This window comes from Emydura macquarii, unplaced genomic scaffold (assembly GCF_026122565.2).
Source record: "Emydura macquarii macquarii isolate MOO-44397 ecotype Brisbane River unplaced genomic scaffold, CSIRO-AGI_Emac_v2 contig_1230, whole genome shotgun sequence".
NCBI lineage: Eukaryota > Metazoa > Chordata > Testudines > Chelidae > Emydura > Emydura macquarii.
In genome coordinates this window covers 13584552-13604946 of record NW_027131367.1, presented here as the reverse complement: position 1 = coordinate 13604946, position 20395 = coordinate 13584552, and the positions used below count along the sequence as shown (strand labels likewise).

Sequence of the window (20395 nt, the reverse complement as noted above, 5' to 3'; positions counted from 1 at the left end):
GTGTTGTGAGCCTGGATATATTTAAGACTGAAGTGCTCAGATAACTGGCCCCCCTCACCGGAGTAAGTACCTAAATGCATGGCATGATGGTTCTTGGGAGGCCCAGGAATGCAGGAACCACCTTTCAGAGGCTCATTAATCAAGTGTTAAACAAGCTACACGACTTTGCACAGCTTTCTATTGATGACATTGCACTGTTTAGCCGTTCTTGGTCAGATCATTAAAACCACTTGGGAATTGCCCTAATGAAACTCAGAGATGCAGGTCTTATGTAAGATGTTAACATGTAAAATAGGAGCTGCTGAAGTTCCTTATTTAGGACACTGGTTGGAGGGTGACCAAACTTCTCCTGAGAGCCTCAATGTGGAAGTTACTGTTGACCGGCCTGTGCCCCACATTGAAAAACAAGTCCAGTCTTTGACGGGTTTGATCAACTATTCCTGCCCATTTGTGCATTTCAGTGACATTGTGCCTGTCATCCCAGGCTTGTGCAAAAAGCCAAAGCCAGATAAAAGAGAGTGGGCAAAAGCTTGTCAGGAAGGTTTTGATGAAATGAAAACGCTGTCAGAAAAGCCCGTTCTGGCTTTTGACAAAATGTTTGAACTAGGGACTGATGCATGGGAGACTGGTTTGGGTGCCGGGGAGATGCAAACAGGGCAAAGTAACAAAACGCATCCCGTTGCTTCCTTAAGTAAAATACTGACACCAACGGAACAGAATTATTCGGTCATGGAAAAAGAATGTTATCCCATTGCATGGGATGGCGAACCACTAATGCCCTATCTATCAACGGAGGCTTCGGATCCTGACAGATCAGTCTCTGTTGGTCAGGCTACATCTAACCAAAGATACTAATTCCAAACTGCTGCATCACTCGCCCAGAACATGGCATGGAAACTGTGCACAGTAAGAGGAGAGAAAATATTATGGCAGATGTCCTGTCCAGGCAACAGGGTTATGACCTGACGTCTGCAGATCAGCCAGTGGCTGACCCCAATGCATCGTTGTAAGAGGAGAGGTGTGACCCTAAAAACCTCTCCGTGTCAACTGGCAAAGGATTCATTTTGGTGTAAGAGCAACTCCTAACAGGCCTGACACACTCACTACCCTAGCACCTGGCTTTCCTGGTATTTATCCATACATGATCTCACATGAGGTCTCTAATAAGGCTTATGTTCATTACACTTTATGTTCACTTTGTTACAGTGAACCTCATAATGGTTGCAATACACTCGGAGGGATGATATTTAAAAAGTTAGGTGTGCACCATGAACACATGTTCATAAAGTCGGAGTGCTGCATGGCTGACAGACGGGTTTCTGCCAGACGTAGGACGTACACTCACTTGTCTGCCTCGGCTGACGTGTCCGTTGAGCACTGTAAGCCAACGCACTGGCAGCAGCCCATTTGCAGCCCAAGTCAGAACGAAGATGTGAGGTCAGCACACCAGGAGGGTCCTCCTGACTCTGGGGCCAAACAACGAATTGGGGGGAGGGGGAGGATGGGATATAAGGAGAAGGTAAAAGGACGCCTCTTTATCCTTCACTGAGGAAGCAAAAGGACACCACTTTTTGCATTCACAAAAGGGGGAATCCTGGCCACGGTGGTTGGAGATACCAGGAGATTGCTCTGGGTGAGATCAGCTACTTTTGGACAGAGGCTTTGTCTGCTACATTTCGGCTCTAGGAAGTGCGCTGTACTTTGTTTTGTATGTAACCACCCCGCTTCCATTATCCTTACTCACTACATCTTCCATCTTAATCTTGGATAATAAGCTTCTGATTATTTTCAGTACACACATAGCTCAGAGCTGTGATGTTCTGCAGGAGCTGGTCTTGTGTTGAACTGTTCAAGCTGTGTGTATACTGTTTCCTTGGGGACAGCAAACCTGGTAATTTCTGAGGGTCAGGGGCTGGACATAACAGGAGAACTCTTCAAAGGGACTCACGATGCATCTACTGTTAACCTGCCAAGCAAGTGTGGCTGGCGTAGGCCAGAGAAGATTGTTTGGCTGGCTGACGGTTGTTTCAGGGAACTGACATCCAGTTCAGCACACGCAAGTCTCTCTTGCACTGAAGGCAGGGAAGTAACAAAGTGACTCACAATCCTGGGCACACCGAGAACCGTTACAGACGGACAGAAGCTAAGTGTAGGACTTACCACTTCCCCGCGGGTGACGTGGAACGAGCCAGACTCTGTCTTTTCATATTTCAAGGAGGTAAATTCCGTCCTCATGGACTTAGGGACTGAGTCTCCTCGGATGTCCATCTTGGAACGGATACGCTGGGATGGAAAAAAGGAAGATTAGATCAGCACTTATCTTCAGCACATAACTCATCCACGCCACCCCTTCTCGCCTGCCCAGGGGGTCACAGAGGGCCTCACGGCTCTTTCCCTGGCAGAATGCTCCCCCTAGCCATCTGCCCAGTGGTTTGATTCTGTGAGCTAGGCTGATATCCCAGAGGTTCTCTCTTACCTCAAAAGCTGCACGAATCAGCTCCACGATATTGGAGGAATCTTCCTGCAGCTCCCCGATTTCAGAGATGGGGAAATACTTGTGCAGCTTCTGCAAAATAAAGGGAGAGTAAGCTAAGCCGCATGCCTTTGCAGGACCAGTGCCATTCCAGAGACACGGGTGCAAGCGCTAATTTCCATAAACCAGCAGCAAAGGTAACAGAGCCCTGCTCTCAGGCTATAAACAGCCAATAGGAGTTTGTGCTGGAGCTGATGGCTGGCGTTTCTCTGAAGCCTGCCTAAAGCAAGACATCCCTGGCCCCATCTTGCTCAGATAGTTGAATTTAAGTCTTAATAACGAGCTGTTGCTTCCCCACGTCACCTTGAGACTCAGAGTGAGCGTCACTCCAAACACAGATGGTGAAGAAGTACAGCGGGGAAAGGATGGGGGCACCTTCAAAACAGCAGTTGCTGCTGCTGCTGCCATCATTTTCCTATGCACAGCACAGGCGGCATGTGGGATCTTGTAGATCTGAATTCTCCCCACTCCACTCGCATTCATCAGCATGACAAATCCAGTGGGACAATCCCACTCAATCCAGGGGAAGGGCTCTGGGTTCTTTAGAGGGGAGAATTTGGAGGTTGGCCTAACCAATGCCAAGAAACTAGAGGGGACCTTTTCCTTTCTACACCCCCTCCCCCCCCATTTTAGTTTAGACTTTTCACTGGCACTTATCATTGTAGTGCCTGGGCACCTCACTGAAGGGGTGAAATTCATTCCATGAGTGGGGGAAGCGTTATTATCCCCATTTTTGCAAACGGGAAAACCGAGGCACTGGGATGAAGTGACTTGCCTGAGGTCACACAGGGCATCTGTGGCAGAGATGGGAATAGCAGGCAGGTCTCCTGAGTCCCAGTCCAGTGCCTTATGCACAAGTCCATTCTGCCCTTTGCCCCGTCCTTACCCTCACACTACAGAACACGCCTCCCCAGAGCTTCCTCTCACCTAACACAACAGGCACATCAGTAGCATTTCATTAACCAGCTAGCAGTGGAATGAGAGCTGGACCTGAGTGAAAAGCCTAGATTCCACCCTCCACAAACTGTGGGCAGGTTCTGATCCGGATCAGAACCTTACAGCTGGCCCCTATCTCTATAATAGGCCAAACCAAAACCTGGACTCTGGAGGGCAGAGGACCCTGCAGCTGGGGACATTCAGACCCCTAGCTTATGTCTTTGTACAGACCTCCAATACATTCAGCAGGAAAACAGAGCCAGAGATCTCCACAAGAGAAAAGCACATCTGAGACAAAGCGAGCCAGCCACTGGATGTCCCCATTGCTCCCCAAGAAATACACACCCAGCCTTGCCCACCAGCAGTGGGCCCCATAGGAAGTCAGAGTGCGGGGCCTTGTGCATCTGATCACGCTCACACCACGCCAGACTGACCAGCTAACAAATTCCATGGCACCCACTGAAGATGCAGGCAGAGTTAGAGACATGGTTTAACTCCTCAACATCCACAGTTTTCCTCCTAAACAGTCCCTGGATCTCTCTCTCTCTCAAGTACTTATCTGGCCCCATGACCGGTGCCTTCAAGTCTCTGCACCACACACCCAGCCGTCTGCCTGCCCCTGTCACCTCGTAGTAGCTGTAGGAGTGGTTGGTGACGGCGAAGATAGGGATGATGTTGTGCTGGCCGAGCAGGCGCACCAGGGTGGGCACGGAGGGGTAGTCCTGCCTGGTGTCGTAGGTGTAGGTGCCCACTTGGTTCAGGTGACATGCCTCGTCGTTCCTCGGTAGGATCCCTGACAGGACGTTGGTGCCATCAGCTTCGTAGTGGAAGGCAGACTCAGTGGAGAACACCAGCAGGTGCGTGCTGTCATTCCTCCAGCCAATTTTCTCCTAGGGCCAGAGGGAAGGGAGGAGAGGGGACATTTCATTCACTGGCCCATCAAACACGCCGCACAGGGCCAGTCCAAAGCCAGGGCTCTAGTGCTGGCAGGCTGGGCTCTCCGGCAGGGCTTTTCAGAGCACGGCACCCGATTCCTCACTGAAAGTCAGTGGGGGCACCTGGGTGCCTGGCTCCTTTCATAATCCCGGCCTTTGCCGTTTGTGCACACGTAGTCCAGGGAATTCAAAACGGCGGCGCTGAAGGGGTTAACCCCCTTCCCTGGTCCCGGTAGGCAGGCCGCAGGGGAGAAGCAGGTTGTTTCCTGCATGTATTTGTAACTGAGAAGGGAAATGGATATTCCCCAGCCAGAAAACATGCTGGCCTCTGGGGAGCAGATCCACACAACCCAGGGGCTGGCCCTGTGCCTGGGGCTCTAACACCAGACTGGGGGTGCCTTCTCAATGGGGTTTACTCTAGGAAGAGCTGGAAATTCAAGGCAAGCTGTTGTCTCAGCAACAGTAGCGAGTGCAGCGGACTGGCCATCCCGGGAGAGCAACAGCTGATAGCGCGTATGGCCCTGAGGTTTGGGCTCAGGTTGGCCGCATTGCTAGTCGCCCATCCCACCTGCTGTCTCTCTCCCACCACCACACAAGTCCTCTAAAGGAGCCCAGCCCCCTCCATGCTCACCTTGCAAACAGCTGTCTGCAGGATGGCATCAAAGCCCCCCTCCGGGGCATCCAGGTTGCCGGAGATGCGCTCTTTCATCAGCTCCTGGCTGAAATGGTTGATGTTGTTGGTCAGACGGATGACGTTCTTGAAGGAGAAGGGCGGGTCGGCGTCCCTCCAGGGCTCTCGCAGCCTGACGGAGAAAAGGGGGGAGCAAAGGCTTTCAAATGGGCCGGGGCTTGGCTGCAAGAGCCATCAAGAGATCACCATCTACGGTGCCATAAAACATTTCCGGCACAGAGCTAGACGCTGCCCCTGCAACCCACGGCAAGGCATGGCATGGAAGGAAGGGCCCTGCATGAGCACCACCGGTGAGAAGGCAGGAGAGATTCCCTGGAGGGAGTGGTGCATAAAGAAGCATTTGAAGCAGGAGAGACAGGTGGACCCAGGACAAAAAGCCGTGGGAGGGTGGGGCAGCACGGAGCCAAGGGGATGTGGCCCCCCCAGTAGCTTAGCCTCCTGCAGGGGGTAATACTTTGGTCTAATTCTGGTCCTCGGCTTGGCTTGACGTGGAGGTGGCGAGGGGGTGTTCGGTGATGTGCAGAAAGTCAGACTAAATGAGCTGGTCCCGTCTGGCCTTAAACTCTACGAGAGGATGTGGAGCTTGACTTTTTGGTGGTAGAAAAGGGGAAGCCAAGGATGGGACGTGGGGCCGACGTGGGCTTGTGGCAGGACGGGAAGCCCAGGATGCTTGCAGTGGGTGTTTGGGAGGGACCAGCGTGGAAGGCAGAAAAGGAGAGGTCTGCAGTTATCAAAGCAAGAGAAAGTTCCCGGCCTGGACAGGGGTTTGAGCATGGCAGACGGAGGAGCAGGGGAGCCAATGAGAAGACAGCCCAGCGTTCCTGGACCAATGTCGTCCAAGCCCCGCCCCTTGAGGCCCATCAGCATCACTTACTTCTCAGGTCTCATGTCCGTTTGCGGAGCCGAGACTTTGTCCACAAACTTGCCAAACCCGATGGTGTAATTGGAGGTTAGGGCCTGCAGGAATTCCGCTGGGAGGGAAGGAGAGCGCAGTGAGCTGGGATGCACTGGCAGGGCCGCGGCTGGGACCAGAGCCCTTTTCCCGTCACCGCCACATGGAGCTGTTCTGAACGCCAAGCCTCACGTAAGGCTCCTGGCTAGCGCGAATGCTTATGGGATAAGGGGAGCAGCGCATCTGGGCACCACACAGAACACACCGGCTCTCTAGGACACCGGCTCCTGGCCTTTGCTTGGCATGAGACCAGGAAAAAAGAGGACCGACTCAGGATGGGCCCGATAGTGCAGCGAGGGTCAGGAGGAACGCTCCGAGCTGGGAGAGGGATCCCAGGCCAGAGCGAGCCAGAGGTGACACTAAGAAGAGAGGGCCAAAGACAGACACCTGCTGGCCAGATGCACACATCCCCTCTGCTGGTTGTATCACTCTTCCCTTCTCTGAGCAGCAGTTCTCTGCCCATGCAAGCAGCACGCTGTCGGTAGGGGGACCCGGCTTCTCCTCCTCCCCCCCGCACACCAGCTCCAGCCTCACCTAGCTTCTGGCCCATCTTTTTGAGGTTGCTCAAGTCGTCAGACATGGAGTAGGAGAAGTCCATGAGGATGTAGAGATCCACAGGGCTCTCAAGGGGCTGGAAGACATCCATGTCGAAGCTGGCCTCCTCGCCAGCTCTCAGCTGCATGAGCATCCGCTGTGGGGACACCTGGGTTTTCTTCAAAGACGTGTCAATGCTAAGATTCTGCCAGAGGGGAGACCGGAGAAGTGTTAGCAGAGCAGCAGAGGAGATTCAACCCTGGTGGCTTGTGATGGGGAGCAGGGGCAATACACGGTGTCTGGTGAACAAGGGATTAACTTGAATTCTCCTTCCCCTTGCATGTGTTCAGGGGAAGGGCTGCTGGGGACACAGGGCTGGACTGACGCCAGTGGGAAACCCCTGCACCCAGGTGAGTCCGGGTTAAACCCCAGCTGGAGACGTCTGTTTGCTTTTGTACTTACAGAGGTGGATTGTTTTTTTATTGGCGCAATTTCCAAGGATACGCCCTCACTGACGTGTCTAACCTACCTGAGGAATGGCCACTTTGGGAATGGTTTATTCTCCTGCCCTGTCCATACGAGGGACATTGCCTAGACATTTCCTACCATTGCCCACCCTGCTCCAGATGCACCAGCGCTGGCAAGGGGGAAGCCCCAGAGAGGCCACGCAGCACTTTTAGCACCCTGTTGAGTAGGCAGGTCGAGAGGACAGTGCTAGGATGCCAGCAGCTGGTCTACACTAAGGCGTTGGTAAACGCTGGGGGAGCGACGCTATACGAGAACAATGGAGGGCAGAGTTCCCCAGAATTCTCCATGCCCACAAGGCCTCAGTGCCCAGTGTGGTGGGGTGGGTGTGACCGTTACCCCTTCCCATGAGGAACTGGGCTGTGAATCCCAAACTCAGGGCTTCCAAACAAATAGTTCTCAACTGGAGCTCGGCAACATGTGTCAAACGTTGACAACATTGTTCAGTCACCATTTCGAATAGGGCGGAAAAAGAGCAAGGACATTTTCCCACCATTTCCCTGCCCCTCCCCTGTATCCTGACCCACTCAGTCGCCAGCCTCGGCTAAATCCCAGCTGGCGACGGAGAGGTGAAAGGCTCTTGGCCTGTTACCCACGCCGGAGTTGGTTGGGCTAGCCACCTCACCCGCTCCTGCATTTCTAATGGAGCTTGACGGGAGTATGTCTTTTTGCTCATGCGTGTGTGAGAATGGGGCGTGTTTAATTAACAGCTGCACAGCTAGCAAAGGGAGCACACTGTTTTTGAGTGGACCCTGCATAAACAATAGCTGCTGGTATTTAGATTCGCCTAGCGATGCAGTGCAGAATTGCAAAGCAGCATTTAGGAATCTGGAGGGGGTTTTCTCAGCAGATTCTAGCAACTCTAAGGTAGGTTAGGGACACTCTGATGTCCCTCGAAGAGCTTTCTTAATGCAATAAGGTGAAATGTTTGTCAAGGAAACCAGGAGCAAAACACTGATGGATTATTGCTGTGCCTCCGCTGCTCTTTGCTCACCTGCTGTGTCAGCATCTCCCCTCTCATGTACACGATGCTGGCCTCGCTGCAGCCATAGCTCACCAGGTTGTCTCTCAGGTCACACCGGGATTCTTTGAAGGTCTGTGACCACAGGGGAGGAAAAAACACAGACTTAGGAAATAAATAGAGCCCGGCGCAGAAGGGAAGCCTTCGGAGCGTCAGAGGCCAGTCCCTCCTCCGCTAGGATCGGAGTGGGTAGGAGTGGAAAAGGCTTGCCTGGGCAGGCATTTCAGCTTCACAGAGAGACACCTCTCTGTCGCAGACCCCAGATCCCCTGCCATTTGTGAGGACCAGGGTGTTCAGCCAGTCAGCGCTACCCCCCTGCAAACACTGACCCCCCAGAGAGCATATCACAGATACTAAAACGTCATCTTAGACAGAGAGTCCCGCACCTGCTCACTCTTCCATCCCTCCACTACTGCAGTCCATATGTAGCGTTCTCTGTGCTTCACCCTCCTGTGTTTTACATCCCATTTCCTCTCTGCCCCTCCCCCCTGCCCTTTCCCCCTCTACTGAGCCAAGGATCAGGCTTGTCTGAGTCGGAAATTACAACAAAGTCTTCCTACAAATTCCGCACCAGTCCTCCTTTCCTACATTCTTGCTTCACTTGAGTCCTTCCCTTACCTGCTCCCACCTTCCTTTCTCTCCTACACACAGAGCCAGCACCACTCCTGTGATCTACGAGCATTTCCCCTGCACCCCCCTCACTCTGCTGGAAAAGGGGCCCTGCTATCCGCAAAGGCAGTTCTGCAAGAAATGCTTTGCACTGTTGCCTTGATCGGAAAGCCACTGGTCTTCGCCAACGCACCTCTGGGCAGATCTGCACCATGGTAACTTGTACCCTTGGACAGGAGAGACGGGACCAGGGAGCTGTGGGGCAATTGTTTTGTCTGGTCACCGCACAACCCCTTGTCTCACAGTGTGGTACATAGGACCCAAATGCCCACCCCTTGCTTGCTTTTATTGCAGTGTTTGGGGGCTGGAGTCTATCCCCGAGCAGCTGGAGATCCCTGCTCTGTCCCCCTCACTGGGTTATACGGCCACCAGGTCCATTTCCCTTTTGATCCGTTTCTCGAGGAAGTAGAATCTAAAGGAGTCTCTTACACATTTCCCCTGGAAGGTCTCTCCGGCCGTCTGAGCAGCGGGCGGCCCTGAGGAGGCAGCATGTGAGACACAGGTCAAAAGAGAGATGGGCCTGAGTCAACACCTTGGAACACCCCCAAAATGTGCCTGTGACAGACAGACAGACTGCAGCCACATGTTCCCAAAGCCAGGATCCAACCCGTTTGAGGGAGAGGGTTCAGGCGGGAAGTTGGAGCCAAACACGGTTTCCCTCTCTCGGATGCCGCTGGGGGCCTCTCTCTAGTGAAAGGCCATGTGATCAGACTGTGCAGGACAAGGTTTCCCTACCCACCCCTCGGGCCTGGGAGGGGACGTCCTCACCTCATCCATGCAGTAGGAGCAGTCCTTGTCCACTCGGGTACACTCCGTGCAGCTTCTTGCCCTAGAGGCCACGCAGCGATTAACTAGGAGACAAGATCCAAGCATCAAGCGTAGAAGAAGCCGGCCTGACCTTGGAGAGTGAGAAGGGGAGAGCCACGAACAGAGGGGCTGGGCCTGCTCTCAGTCAACAGGAGTTTTGTCGCAGACTTAGTGGGACAGAGACAGCATGCATGGGAGACAGGCCGGTAGGCGGGTGAGCCAACAGAAACAAGCTATGGAGAGAACGAGAGAGTGCCTGCAAGAGAACCTGGAGGGTGTGTTGAAGAGCATTGTCTGCTGAATAGCGCAAGGGCCTAGCAGACAGGGCGCCCGGGTGCCACCCGCAAGCTCTGAGACAAATTCAGCATTTCAGGAGTGACTGGAGTAGGCGCAGATACAAGGCGGCTGGTTAGCAGGCAAGGAGAAGGCAGCTGGAGAGCGATGTGCCCCAGATCTCTCGGGGCCAAGGAAAAGGAACTTCAGGAGCGTCACTGAGCAGGAGTAGAGAGAGACACACAGTCGAGCTGAACTTACTTCTGTTCCCTTGGCACAGGCATACGTCACAGACCACAAACATCAGGAGCAGGCCGGCCCAGGTCCTTTGGAGCAGCACATCCATCCTCTTCCTTCTGAAATGCACAAGCCAACAACGTTACAGCCTTCCCTAGGGTATGGATGGAGTGTTATATTGGGATTAACCCATGGGATTAATTGCAAGGCATCCAACACATGAGCAATCACAGCCGAGCAGCTGTGGGGACCATGCCTCCAGACAGGTTCATAGCGTAAGGTGATCGGCAGACTCCCCCAAGGAGTTTTATACTGGAATTAACCCCTGAGATACTGGGGCAGGACAGGAGAATAAAGCAGGGTCTTTAGTTTTCCAAACAAGTGTTTCAGCTTTAAAGAAGTGGCCAGTGATCTGAGAAGTCTCTGAGCAGGAAGACGCCCCACCCTGTAATATCAGGAGGTGCTGCAGGTCTGGAATGAGGTACATCAGCAGAGCGGCAGGACAAATGGACAGGGGCTGCGGGCTGGGATCAAAGTGCGCTGGCAGAGCTGCATGGGGAGGAATGTGCAGTGTGGCGGAGTGATCCGTATCTGCTCAGGAGAGGATGCAAGCACTCTCCCTTTCCCTCTCTTTGCTGCCCACTCCTCCCTTTCCTGGAGAGATTCTCCTTTCTCAGGAGTGGCTGGGCATAGGTGCTGGAACTAGAGGTGCTGCCGCACCCCCAGCCTAGTGGTTTCCATCATATCCAGGGTTTACAGTTTGGTTCAATGGCTCTCGGCACCCCCAATACACAAATGGTTCCAGCCCCCCTGTTGCTGTGTGTTTTAAAGGCTCCAGTAACTACTGGTTCTTCTGCAGATTCCCTCCCACATCTCAGCAGAGCTCAGCAGCACATACAGCTCTCTGCCTGCCAGCCCAAAAACGAAGGCAGAGAAGCCACTAGCACAGACTGTCTCAGTGAACCTCAGTGGCCTGTGGACCAACAATGGGGTAGGCCATGGCTAATCAAAGCCGAGTGCCAGTCAGCCTGCATGACTCACAGCTAGAACAAATACCTCCTTTTCCTGGGGTCAGGGTCTAGTGGTCTAATGAGAGATGGAGAAGGAAAAACAAGGTAACAAATCCTCCCTTTTGGCTATTTCCTATTGTACCAAGAACGGCCAGAATGGCACCAGCCACCCTGGCAAGTGCTAGACGTCCCTAGTGAGCCCTGATATTTGGCTGTGTGACAGGCTGTTGAACTGGCTTGCATCCTTGAGAGCAAGCGATTTAGCAACTTGCACCCTCTGTCTGTGCCAAAGCTGCAGCCTCGCTGAAGTCAAACTGGTTGCAAAATGCTGGATTGTTAAATCATGTGTCCGGCAGCCACGTACTTTCGTCTACTTGCAATACATTATTCAGCCACTAGATGTTTCTGGGTGCTGCACAACGCCCCAGATGAGGCATGGGGGGGGGGCCCCCAGGTAAAGAAAGGAGACAAAACTAGAGCTCAAGCTTTGCCGAAGACCATGTAGGAGTTTGCATTTGTAGTCGTTTTCTCTTGTAGACACCTCCTCTGCAAGGAGCACGGCGATTCCCTCTATTGTTCCATGTGGACAGCAAAATTAAAAAAAACATCAAGGCCAAAATCTAGCGGCAGGTGCTTCTAAAGCACCTCTTGCTAGAGGATGTCGGCACTGTGCAAGGTTGCCCCACGCAACGAGGATTGCCTGGGTTTGTTGCTTCATCTCAAGGCAATCTATGCTTCTGAGTTTGAGCAGGATGTAAAAAAATAAATACGCTGTAAAACCCTTTAAAGCAGGAATCTTGAGGGAAGGTGGGAACGATGCATCTCGGATTGTCACACAGCACCAGCTCGCTAGTTCCCATGGGGAGACCATTACAAAGAACTGGGCTTTGTGACCTAGCTGCTAAGGGCCTGATAGAAAAGCGGCTGGAATCAGTAGAAAGACACCCATTGACTTTACGGGCTTTGCAGGAGGATTAGGCCCAGATCCTGCAAAGACTTGCCTGGAGGTCCCTTCCAGCCCTGCCTTTCTCTGGCTCTGCATTTAACTATTTGCACAGTGAGTCGCTCCATTAAAGCCAACGGAACTGCTGGCAGCGGATCACTGAGTATGTGCGTCAGTCTGCCAGCTCGGGGCCTCAGTGAGCGAGCCCTGAGTAAGCAAAGACCGCTCCCTCAAGGTGTTCCACTGCATTCTTCGCTCGAGCACCTGGAGAACACAACACCATGTACGTTTCCATTTATCTTGTCAGCCGCACTGCTGCTGGGCAGCGCTTGATTTGTGCCAGGGCTTGCCAGGGCTGAACCCCATCACCTCTAGGCCCCAGCACGTCTGGGCTTGCTGCATCAGTTATGAATGCAAAAACATGGCTAAAGCCCCAGCACCTTTTCAGGACAAAGTAACCACTGCTGCTGTGGCTTAAGTCTTCAGTCCCACTGGTTTATCATCAAGCCACCCATCATGCTGGCCGTAGTTTAAAGTGACTTTAGAGCCGGTGGAAGGTGCTAGGTTGACAGCCCTGGAGATCAATGATCTATTTACACATGACGGTGGACTCCTTCCCTGGCTCCCAACAGTATGTTTCGTCCCCTGACCTGGAGGCACCCATCTCTAAGGAGTCAGAGGATATTTCCACCTCTGCCCCCATTCAGACGTTGGTGTTTCTGCTGCCACGGCCAGGAAAGCTCCAGGGAATGCCGGGTGTGTTGCTGCCCATTAGGCCTTGCCCTGAGACGACCATCTCGTTTGGCAACAGCTCTCCAACGGCCATTAGATGGGAACAGTTTCCAATTGCTATTGCATGGGGCTGGATCTGAACCGGGGGAAAGTCTCCCTGTGCTCATGAGCAACCTCCTGCCCTACCGAGTCCCAGTCCTGATGACACGATCAGGACGAGAGGCAGGGAAACATCATCTGCGCAGGCGCTCCGGCCGCAAGCCCTCTAGAAATGCCTTGAAACCCCATCAACAACTGAGACCCAAAGCTGAGCTGCCCTCCCAGCCCTGCAGGAGAAAGCACAGAGGTTAACCTCCCTGCACTACCACTACAGGCACTCAGCAAAACCCACTCCACCACACGCCCGAAGGGCCCATGGCCCTAGTGAAGACCCTGCATTTGATGCCGCACCGGCACCGGCGCGGGACTCGGCGTGCCCAGCTCGTAGATATATATAGGACTCCAGAGGAGGGAGCTTACTTAGATTGTTTAGAGGAAAGACAGGAAAGAACCGTTAAGGGAGAGTTTGAGTCAGCAGGGGCGAGTCCATGCCTCGGACGCACACACTGCTTTCAAGTGTTGAGCAGTAAGATAAAAGGCGATAAAATCCAGCCCCATTTTAGCTGCGATGTTGCTATGCAACAGACTAAGGAACTTGGTCAGCAATTCCCTGCCTGGTGTATGCTTCTGTGCATCTGTAACAATGTCCTGTTGTTAAACGGTGCACTCTTTAGGGCAGGCGCTGGGCTCACCTGGTTTTTTGTTATTGCATCTAGCACAGCGGCTCCCTGACTCCTGAGGCATTACCGTAAGGCACAGAATAAACAGTGCTGTCGCTGTGACACCCACTTTTCCCGCCAGCGCTTCTTGCCTCGCTACCCTCCAAGTTGCTGAGCAGGTCCTGGGCAAATCAGCACTGCCAGAAGCAGTGCGTGGTCAGATCAATGTGGGGATACACAGGGCCCAAGCATCATTTTTTCAGGCCCAATACAAACTTGTGACATGGGCCCCCTCCCATACACATACCCATGGGGATTGTAGCCTAGGCCGGGCCCCCTAGGGCCTCCCCCGCCCATGTGGAGGCCCTGCCTGGGGGAAACACCTCTCAATACACTCCAAACACATGCCAAAACGTGCCCAACGACAGGTCAGTCCATTTTAGAAACCTGAAGAACTAGCGCCCAGTGCACAACGAGGAGAGCAGGAGTTAAAGGCAGGAGATTACTGTGCGTCTCAACAACCTGGGAGTGTTTTGAATTCTCCTTTTGTCTCACATTTCCTGTTAGTCAGTGAAAACTGCTCCAAACCCCTCCGAGGAAGTTAGAATTTCTCAGTGGGAAGGACCTGTGATAGTTTATTCTCCCTGCATTCACTAACAGACAAATGGTCATTCATGCTGGTGGTTTCTCCCTTTTCTAAAGGTGCAGATTAGGAAATAAATAGCTCTGGGCCGTTCTAGCACAGGGGATGCAAGAAGGTGCAACAGGCAGGGCATGAGACTGGGAGCCGATTGACCTGGGATCTAAATCCCGACTCCGCCATTAACTCAGGGGTGCAACGTTGGGCAAGTCACTTAAAGAAGGGCTGGGTAGATAGAGCACTGGACTGGGACTCAGGAGACCTGGCTTCTATTCCCAGCTCTGCTATGAGCCTGCTGAACGACCTTGAGCCAGTCACTTTGCCTCTGTGCCTCAGTTTCCCCATTTGCAAAAGGGAAATAATGAGACTGACCTCCTTTGTAAAGTGCTTTGAGATCTAGTGATGAAAAGCACTAGATAAGAGAGGGGTATTAATTATCATCTCTATGCTTGAATTTCTCCATATGTAAAATGGGAATGTGAATGCGATATATAACTTGTATTACTGTAGCAGTAGAAATTCCCAACTGTGATCAGGGCCCATTTGTGCCGCACATACACACTGTAACTCATAGTCCCTGCCCTGAAGAGGTTACAGCTTAAATAGGCAAGGCAGACAAAGGGTATGAGAAAGAAGGGATTTTCGGAAGGTGGCAGCTCCTAAGAGTATATGGATGCCTCTCTTGAGCCACCGTAAAATCTGGGCCAGAGTCTGCTCCTTGTACCCTTACTGAACCAATTAGACCACACTAGCTGGCAGGATGGGTTAAGTGTAAACTTGACAGAAGGCTGCATCCGGGTTCCAGGACAGTTCTAAGGGAACTCCCAACAAACATGAAGTGCATCATTAATAAGAACACAAACAGATGACATTAATATATGTGCAAGAGCCGTAGCTGTTTAAAGAGCTATATCTTAGGAAGGCATCATATCTTGATAGATACCCTAAGAATTGCTAGACTGGATCAGACCTGAAGTCCATCAAGTCCAGCGTCCTGGCCAGCACCTGACGCTTCAGAGGAAGGTGCAAGAAACCTTGCACTTGGCAGATGTGGGATAATCTGTCTTCCATATTAGGTTTCATGCTAATCCCTAATAGTTAGAGACTGGTTTAGATCTTGACACATGAGGTTTAATAACCCTTCCAGGATTTGTTAGCATTAACTATAACAACTCTGGATATTCTTCTTATCCGTATAAATGTCCAGTCCCTCTTTGAATCATGCTTATTTTTTGGCTTCAAGACCATCCTGTGACAATGAATTCCACAGTTAGTTTCTGTGTTGTGTGAAAAAATATTTGTTTATTGGTCTTGAATTTGCCACTTTTTAAATTTAATTGACTGTCACTTGTTCTTGTGATATAAGACAGGGAGAACTAAACGCCTGACCTCCCTTCTCTAAACCATTCATTGTTTCATATACTTTCATCATGTCTCCTCTTATTCATCTTCTTTCTAAGTTAACAATCCCAGTCTGTTCAATTTCTATTTATATGAGTTTTTTTCCAAGCCCTTGATCATTCCTATCACCCTTTTCTGAACCCTCTCCAGGTCTGCAATATCCTTTTTGAAATGCAGATTTTGCCATGTCACTTCTCACCTCCTTTCCCAATCAATACATAGATTAAACATTAGACCTCGTAGGGAACCTTGACGCCCATGAACATGGATCATTAAATCCTACTGTTTGTTTCCTGTCTCATAGCAGCAAGTGAAGTAGCTAGATCGTGGCTACCTGTAGCAGTTGTACCACTGCAATCCTCTCATTCAAAAAGCAGAATCAACCAAAGTGCAGAATAGAAGCGTAAATTCCTAAACAGACAAAAATGTCAGGTTATCTGGCCAGAGGTCATGACCTCGAAGTCCTGGTGCTTTCCTCTTCTACCTTCCCCCCACTGCTTCAGAAAGGAATCACCAAGCCATATGGTGATGAGCAAGGTTATAGATGTCTGTTTATCTGTCCATCCATCTATCAGCAGACAGCACCCTCACGCAGCCAGTGGCAGAAGATGATAATAGGTCTTCAGGAGTCCGTGTGTGAAATGCTGACCCCACTGAAGGCAGTGGGAAAACTCCTGATGATTTCTAGGCGACCAGGATTTTGATCCGATTTGGTTTTGGACAATAAAACTCGAAGTGCACAGCATTTTTCCTGGTAAGTATGGCAGTGGGATCCTGATTATCTGACTTGTCTGAGCCAGGATAAAGACATTTGGCTCATCGGGCAGCACCAGTGTAGGGAGAGACACTGGTAGCACATGGGAGGAGGCGTTTGGAGGGTCACAATTCTCCTGCCGTTGGTTGCTATCCAAGCTTCGCCTTCCCCAGGAGCTTTGGGCTGAGCCCAGGTGTGAGACGGACTCTTACGTCCAGACACCTTCGTGCTCGCACAGCTTCTGGAGTTGAACAGCTGGGCCCAGACAACATGGCCGGGAAGGGAAAGATTCCCAGCCAGACGAGCTTTGGGCAGCCAGGCGGAGGCACCTGCTGGGTTCACGCAGGACAGATGCAACCGCAAGGGCCCAGGTTCTCAGTTGCGGTAACATGCCGTGGACACACTGAGAAGGACCGGCCCTTGAAAGGAGGACTCCACCCACTTGGGCTGCTCGGCCCTACGAGCTGGCAGAGGCAACAGCTGTTTCTAGACCGAGGTGGATCCTGATGGGAGCAAAGGGAACGTGGAGAAAATGAAAGAGGGAAACTGAGTGGGAAAGATCAAGAATTCATAGCCCGCAGAGAGGCAGTCCCCTCCTTTTCCCCACACATGGGGGGGATGTTTGGAACAAGGCCAGAACAGCCCCCAGCCTGGGTCTCCTTGTGTGCATTTGGAGGATCCAGTTGTTCGAAGTGGGTTCTGGTTCGAGCAGAGCACTTCCCCCAGCTGGGCTAGACCCACCCAGCGCGCGGGACACAGCAGCCTTTTGTTGTGCTCCACTCCCATGAGATATGAAACGCCTCCGCATGCTCGGGTTTCCCCTCAGGCTCTGTCTGTCTCCACGACGGCTGTGTTGGGCTGCTGGACAATCGGAATTTCCTCAGTCTCTCCTCCCTAGTAACCGGCTCCCCCGCCCCTTCGTGAAGCACTCCGGGTGGGGGGATCATGGCAGCTTAAACCTCACTCGTAGCAGGGCCGCTTGCTAGAATATTGCCCCCTTTCTCCAGTTCGACAGGCAATAGTGAGAAATATCCCTCTCCCTGACCCCGAGGCCTCCCGGCTCACCACAGCTAGCTAGCAGCTGGAGGCAACAGCACACAGGAGGACAGTTTGGGTGCAAAGCGCGTGGCTCTTTTGCACCGCTACAGTGGCATGAAAGTGTGATGGTGGTGGCAGAGATGGTAAGATCTAACAACCGGACGCAGTGTGCTAGGTGCTGTTCAGACATGTGGTGAGAGACAGGCCCTGCCCGGAAGGGTTTTCAAGCCAAACAGACTAGACAGAGGACAGAAGTACCATCCCCGTTTCAAAGACGGAAATCTGAAGCCTGGAGATGCCGTGACTTGTCCTAGATCACACAGGGAGCCTGTAGCAGAGCCAGGAACTGAGCCCAGCTCTCACATCTGACCAAGCCCAGCACCTTAAGCACCAGACCACCCTTCCCTCTCTGAATAGTGTCAACACAGCCTCCAGTTCAGCCTGTCCAAATCTGAGCTCTTCTCCCTTCTCCCCCCATGTCACAGTGAGAAAGGGACTGATGATCCGGCCCTTTAAAAGCAAATGTTCTCAATTGCCCTTTGAAGTTCTTTATGCTGGATGTTCCAAGCCTCCTGCTGGGACACCCCAACATCTGTACATGCAAATCGAGTCGTTCTGCCCACTCAGGTGCACAGCAAAACCCCTGGGAGGGGCCCTTTCCAAGTAAGGAAGCATGTTCTCTGACAGACCCTCACAGCCTCTCCTGCCCCTGGAGCAGGCAGAGACATCTCATTATCACCATCATGCTGGCGTTAGAACCACCCACTCCTAGTTCAGTTCTTAGCCCACTATTCTACCCAGCCTCACCGAGCTGCCCCTCCTTGGGCCAGAGGTCACACTGGCTGCTCAGCTGCAGGCAGTGCAAGGAATTTATGCTGGATGGCACTACTCCTGCAGCCCCAAATGCATCTAGGTTTTAGAAACCCGCAGGCCAGCCCAGGCCAGCTGGGGAAGTGAGTAGGGCACATGTGAAGAAAGCCTCTCTTTACAAGGAAAAGTGCTGGATGGACTACAAAGGAGGGCACAAGTCACTGACAGCAAAAATCAGACCCTTCAGCCTGAATATCCCAGAACGCTTCACAGCAGCTTTAGTTTTTCCCTCTTGAAATGATGTCAGTCATGCAGAATGATTGGGAAGCGGGGTCCACACTGAATTTCATGTCGAAGCCTCAAGTGTGAGGGTCAGGCTCCTTACACTCCCATAATCCCTTACACACCCACCTGGATTTAAATCACGGGGGAGTACTCTGTGAACATGCCCGATGGAGATTCCACTTGGGTTATCAACCCTCCAGGATTGTCCTGGAGTCTCCAGGCATTAAAGATCATGTCATGTGATGAAACCTCCAGGAATATGTCCAAGCAAAATTGGAACCCTAAAGTCTGCAAAGTGTGGGCTCTTTGGTAATGCAAATGAAAGCTATTCATTGCTCCCCACTGTTCCTAACACAATGAATTATCAGACACATAGATGACCTCAATATGTTGGGGAAGAGTCAACAAGGCTTTTGTAAAGGGAAAATCACGCCTCACCAATCTCTTAGCATTTTAAGGGTTTCAGGAAGTATGTGGTCAAGGGTGATCCAGTTGATATAGTGTACTTGGGCTTTCAGAAAGCCTCGTGAGCAAAGTAAATAGTCATGGGATAAGAGGGAAGGTCCTCTCATGGATCAGTAACTGGTTAAAAGAGAGGAAACAAAGGGTAGGAATAAATGGTCAGTTTTCACAAGAGATAAATAGTACAGTCCTCCAAGCATCTGTATTGGGACCAGTGCTGTTTAACATATTCATAAATAATCTGGAAAAGGGGATAAACAGTGAAGTGGCAAAGTTTGCAGACAGTACGAAATTACTCAATGTAGTTAAGTACAAAGCCGACTGCGAAAAGGGACCTCCCAAAAGTGGGTGACTGGGCAACAAAATGGCAGATGACATTCAAAGTAATGCACTTTGGAAAATATAATCCCAACTATACGTACAAAACGATGGGGTCTAAAGTAGCTGTTACTGCTCAAGAAAGATCTTGGAGTCATTGGGGACAGTCCGTTGAAAACATCTGCTCAGTGTGCAGGTGCAGTCAAAAAAGCTAACAGACTGTTAGGAACAATTAGGAAGATATCGTAACGCACTATATAACGCCAGGGTACACCCACACCTTGAATATTATGTGCAGTTCTGCTTGCCCCATCTCCAAAAAGATACATTAGCATTGGAAAAAGTACGGAGAAGGGCAACAAAAATGATTAGGTATATGGAACAGCTTCCATATGAGGAGAGATTAAAAAGCTGGGACTGTTCCATTTAGAAAAGATCGCTGGGGGAGATAAGATAGAGCTCTGTACAATCATGAATAGTGTGGGAAGTATTAGTTATCCTTTCACATAACACTAGAACTAGGGGTCACCCAATTACATTAATAGCAGATTTAAAACAAACAAAATGAAGAATTTCTTCACACAATGCACGGGCAACCTGTGGAACTTGTCACCAGGGGATGTTGTGAAGGCCAAAAGTATAACTGGGTTAAAAAAAAAAAAATTAGATAAATTCATGGAGGATAGGTCCATTCATAATTGTTAGCCAAGATGGTCAGGGACACAACCGCATGCTCTGGGTATTCCTAAATCCCTGACGGCCAGAAGCTGGAACTGGATGACAAGGGATGGATCACTTGATAATTGTCCTGTTCTGTTCAATCCTTCTGAAGCACCTGGCACTGGCCACTGTGGGAAGACAGGATACTGAGCGAGATGGATCATTGGCCATACTGGGTCAGACCATTCTTATGTTCACACACACGCACATGGCTAAGCAACAGGGACAATCAGATATGCCACTTCAAACCAAAGCCAAATGCCCTTTCCAGTGGCAGAGGACTTCAGTTGCAGCCCCCTAGAAGGAGTTTGTGTTTGACCACTCAAAGAGATGAAGCACATCACATCTGCAATGGGTCCATGTTTGTACAGCACCTAGCACAATGGGTCCTAGTCCATGATAGGGGCTCCC

General features: G+C 51.4%; 1 protein-coding gene across 1 annotated transcript in view; it reads right to left on the bottom strand.

Annotated features, from left to right (window-relative positions):
- Positions 1 to 20395, bottom strand: part of ITGB4 (integrin subunit beta 4) — a 56574-nt gene that overhangs the window by 34078 nt on the left and 2101 nt on the right. Inside the window, exons 2-10 of the mRNA XM_067547577.1 lie at positions 10138 to 10232; positions 9565 to 9647; positions 8101 to 8202; positions 6582 to 6786; positions 5970 to 6066; positions 5036 to 5207; positions 4096 to 4359; positions 2477 to 2566; positions 2161 to 2283 (exon numbers count right to left, since the gene is read on the bottom strand). Of these exons, the coding sequence (XP_067403678.1) occupies positions 2161 to 2283; positions 2477 to 2566; positions 4096 to 4359; positions 5036 to 5207; positions 5970 to 6066; positions 6582 to 6786; positions 8101 to 8202; positions 9565 to 9647; positions 10138 to 10232 (1231 nt within the window). The remainder of the gene's footprint in view (positions 1 to 2160; positions 2284 to 2476; positions 2567 to 4095; positions 4360 to 5035; positions 5208 to 5969; positions 6067 to 6581; positions 6787 to 8100; positions 8203 to 9564; positions 9648 to 10137; positions 10233 to 20395) is intronic.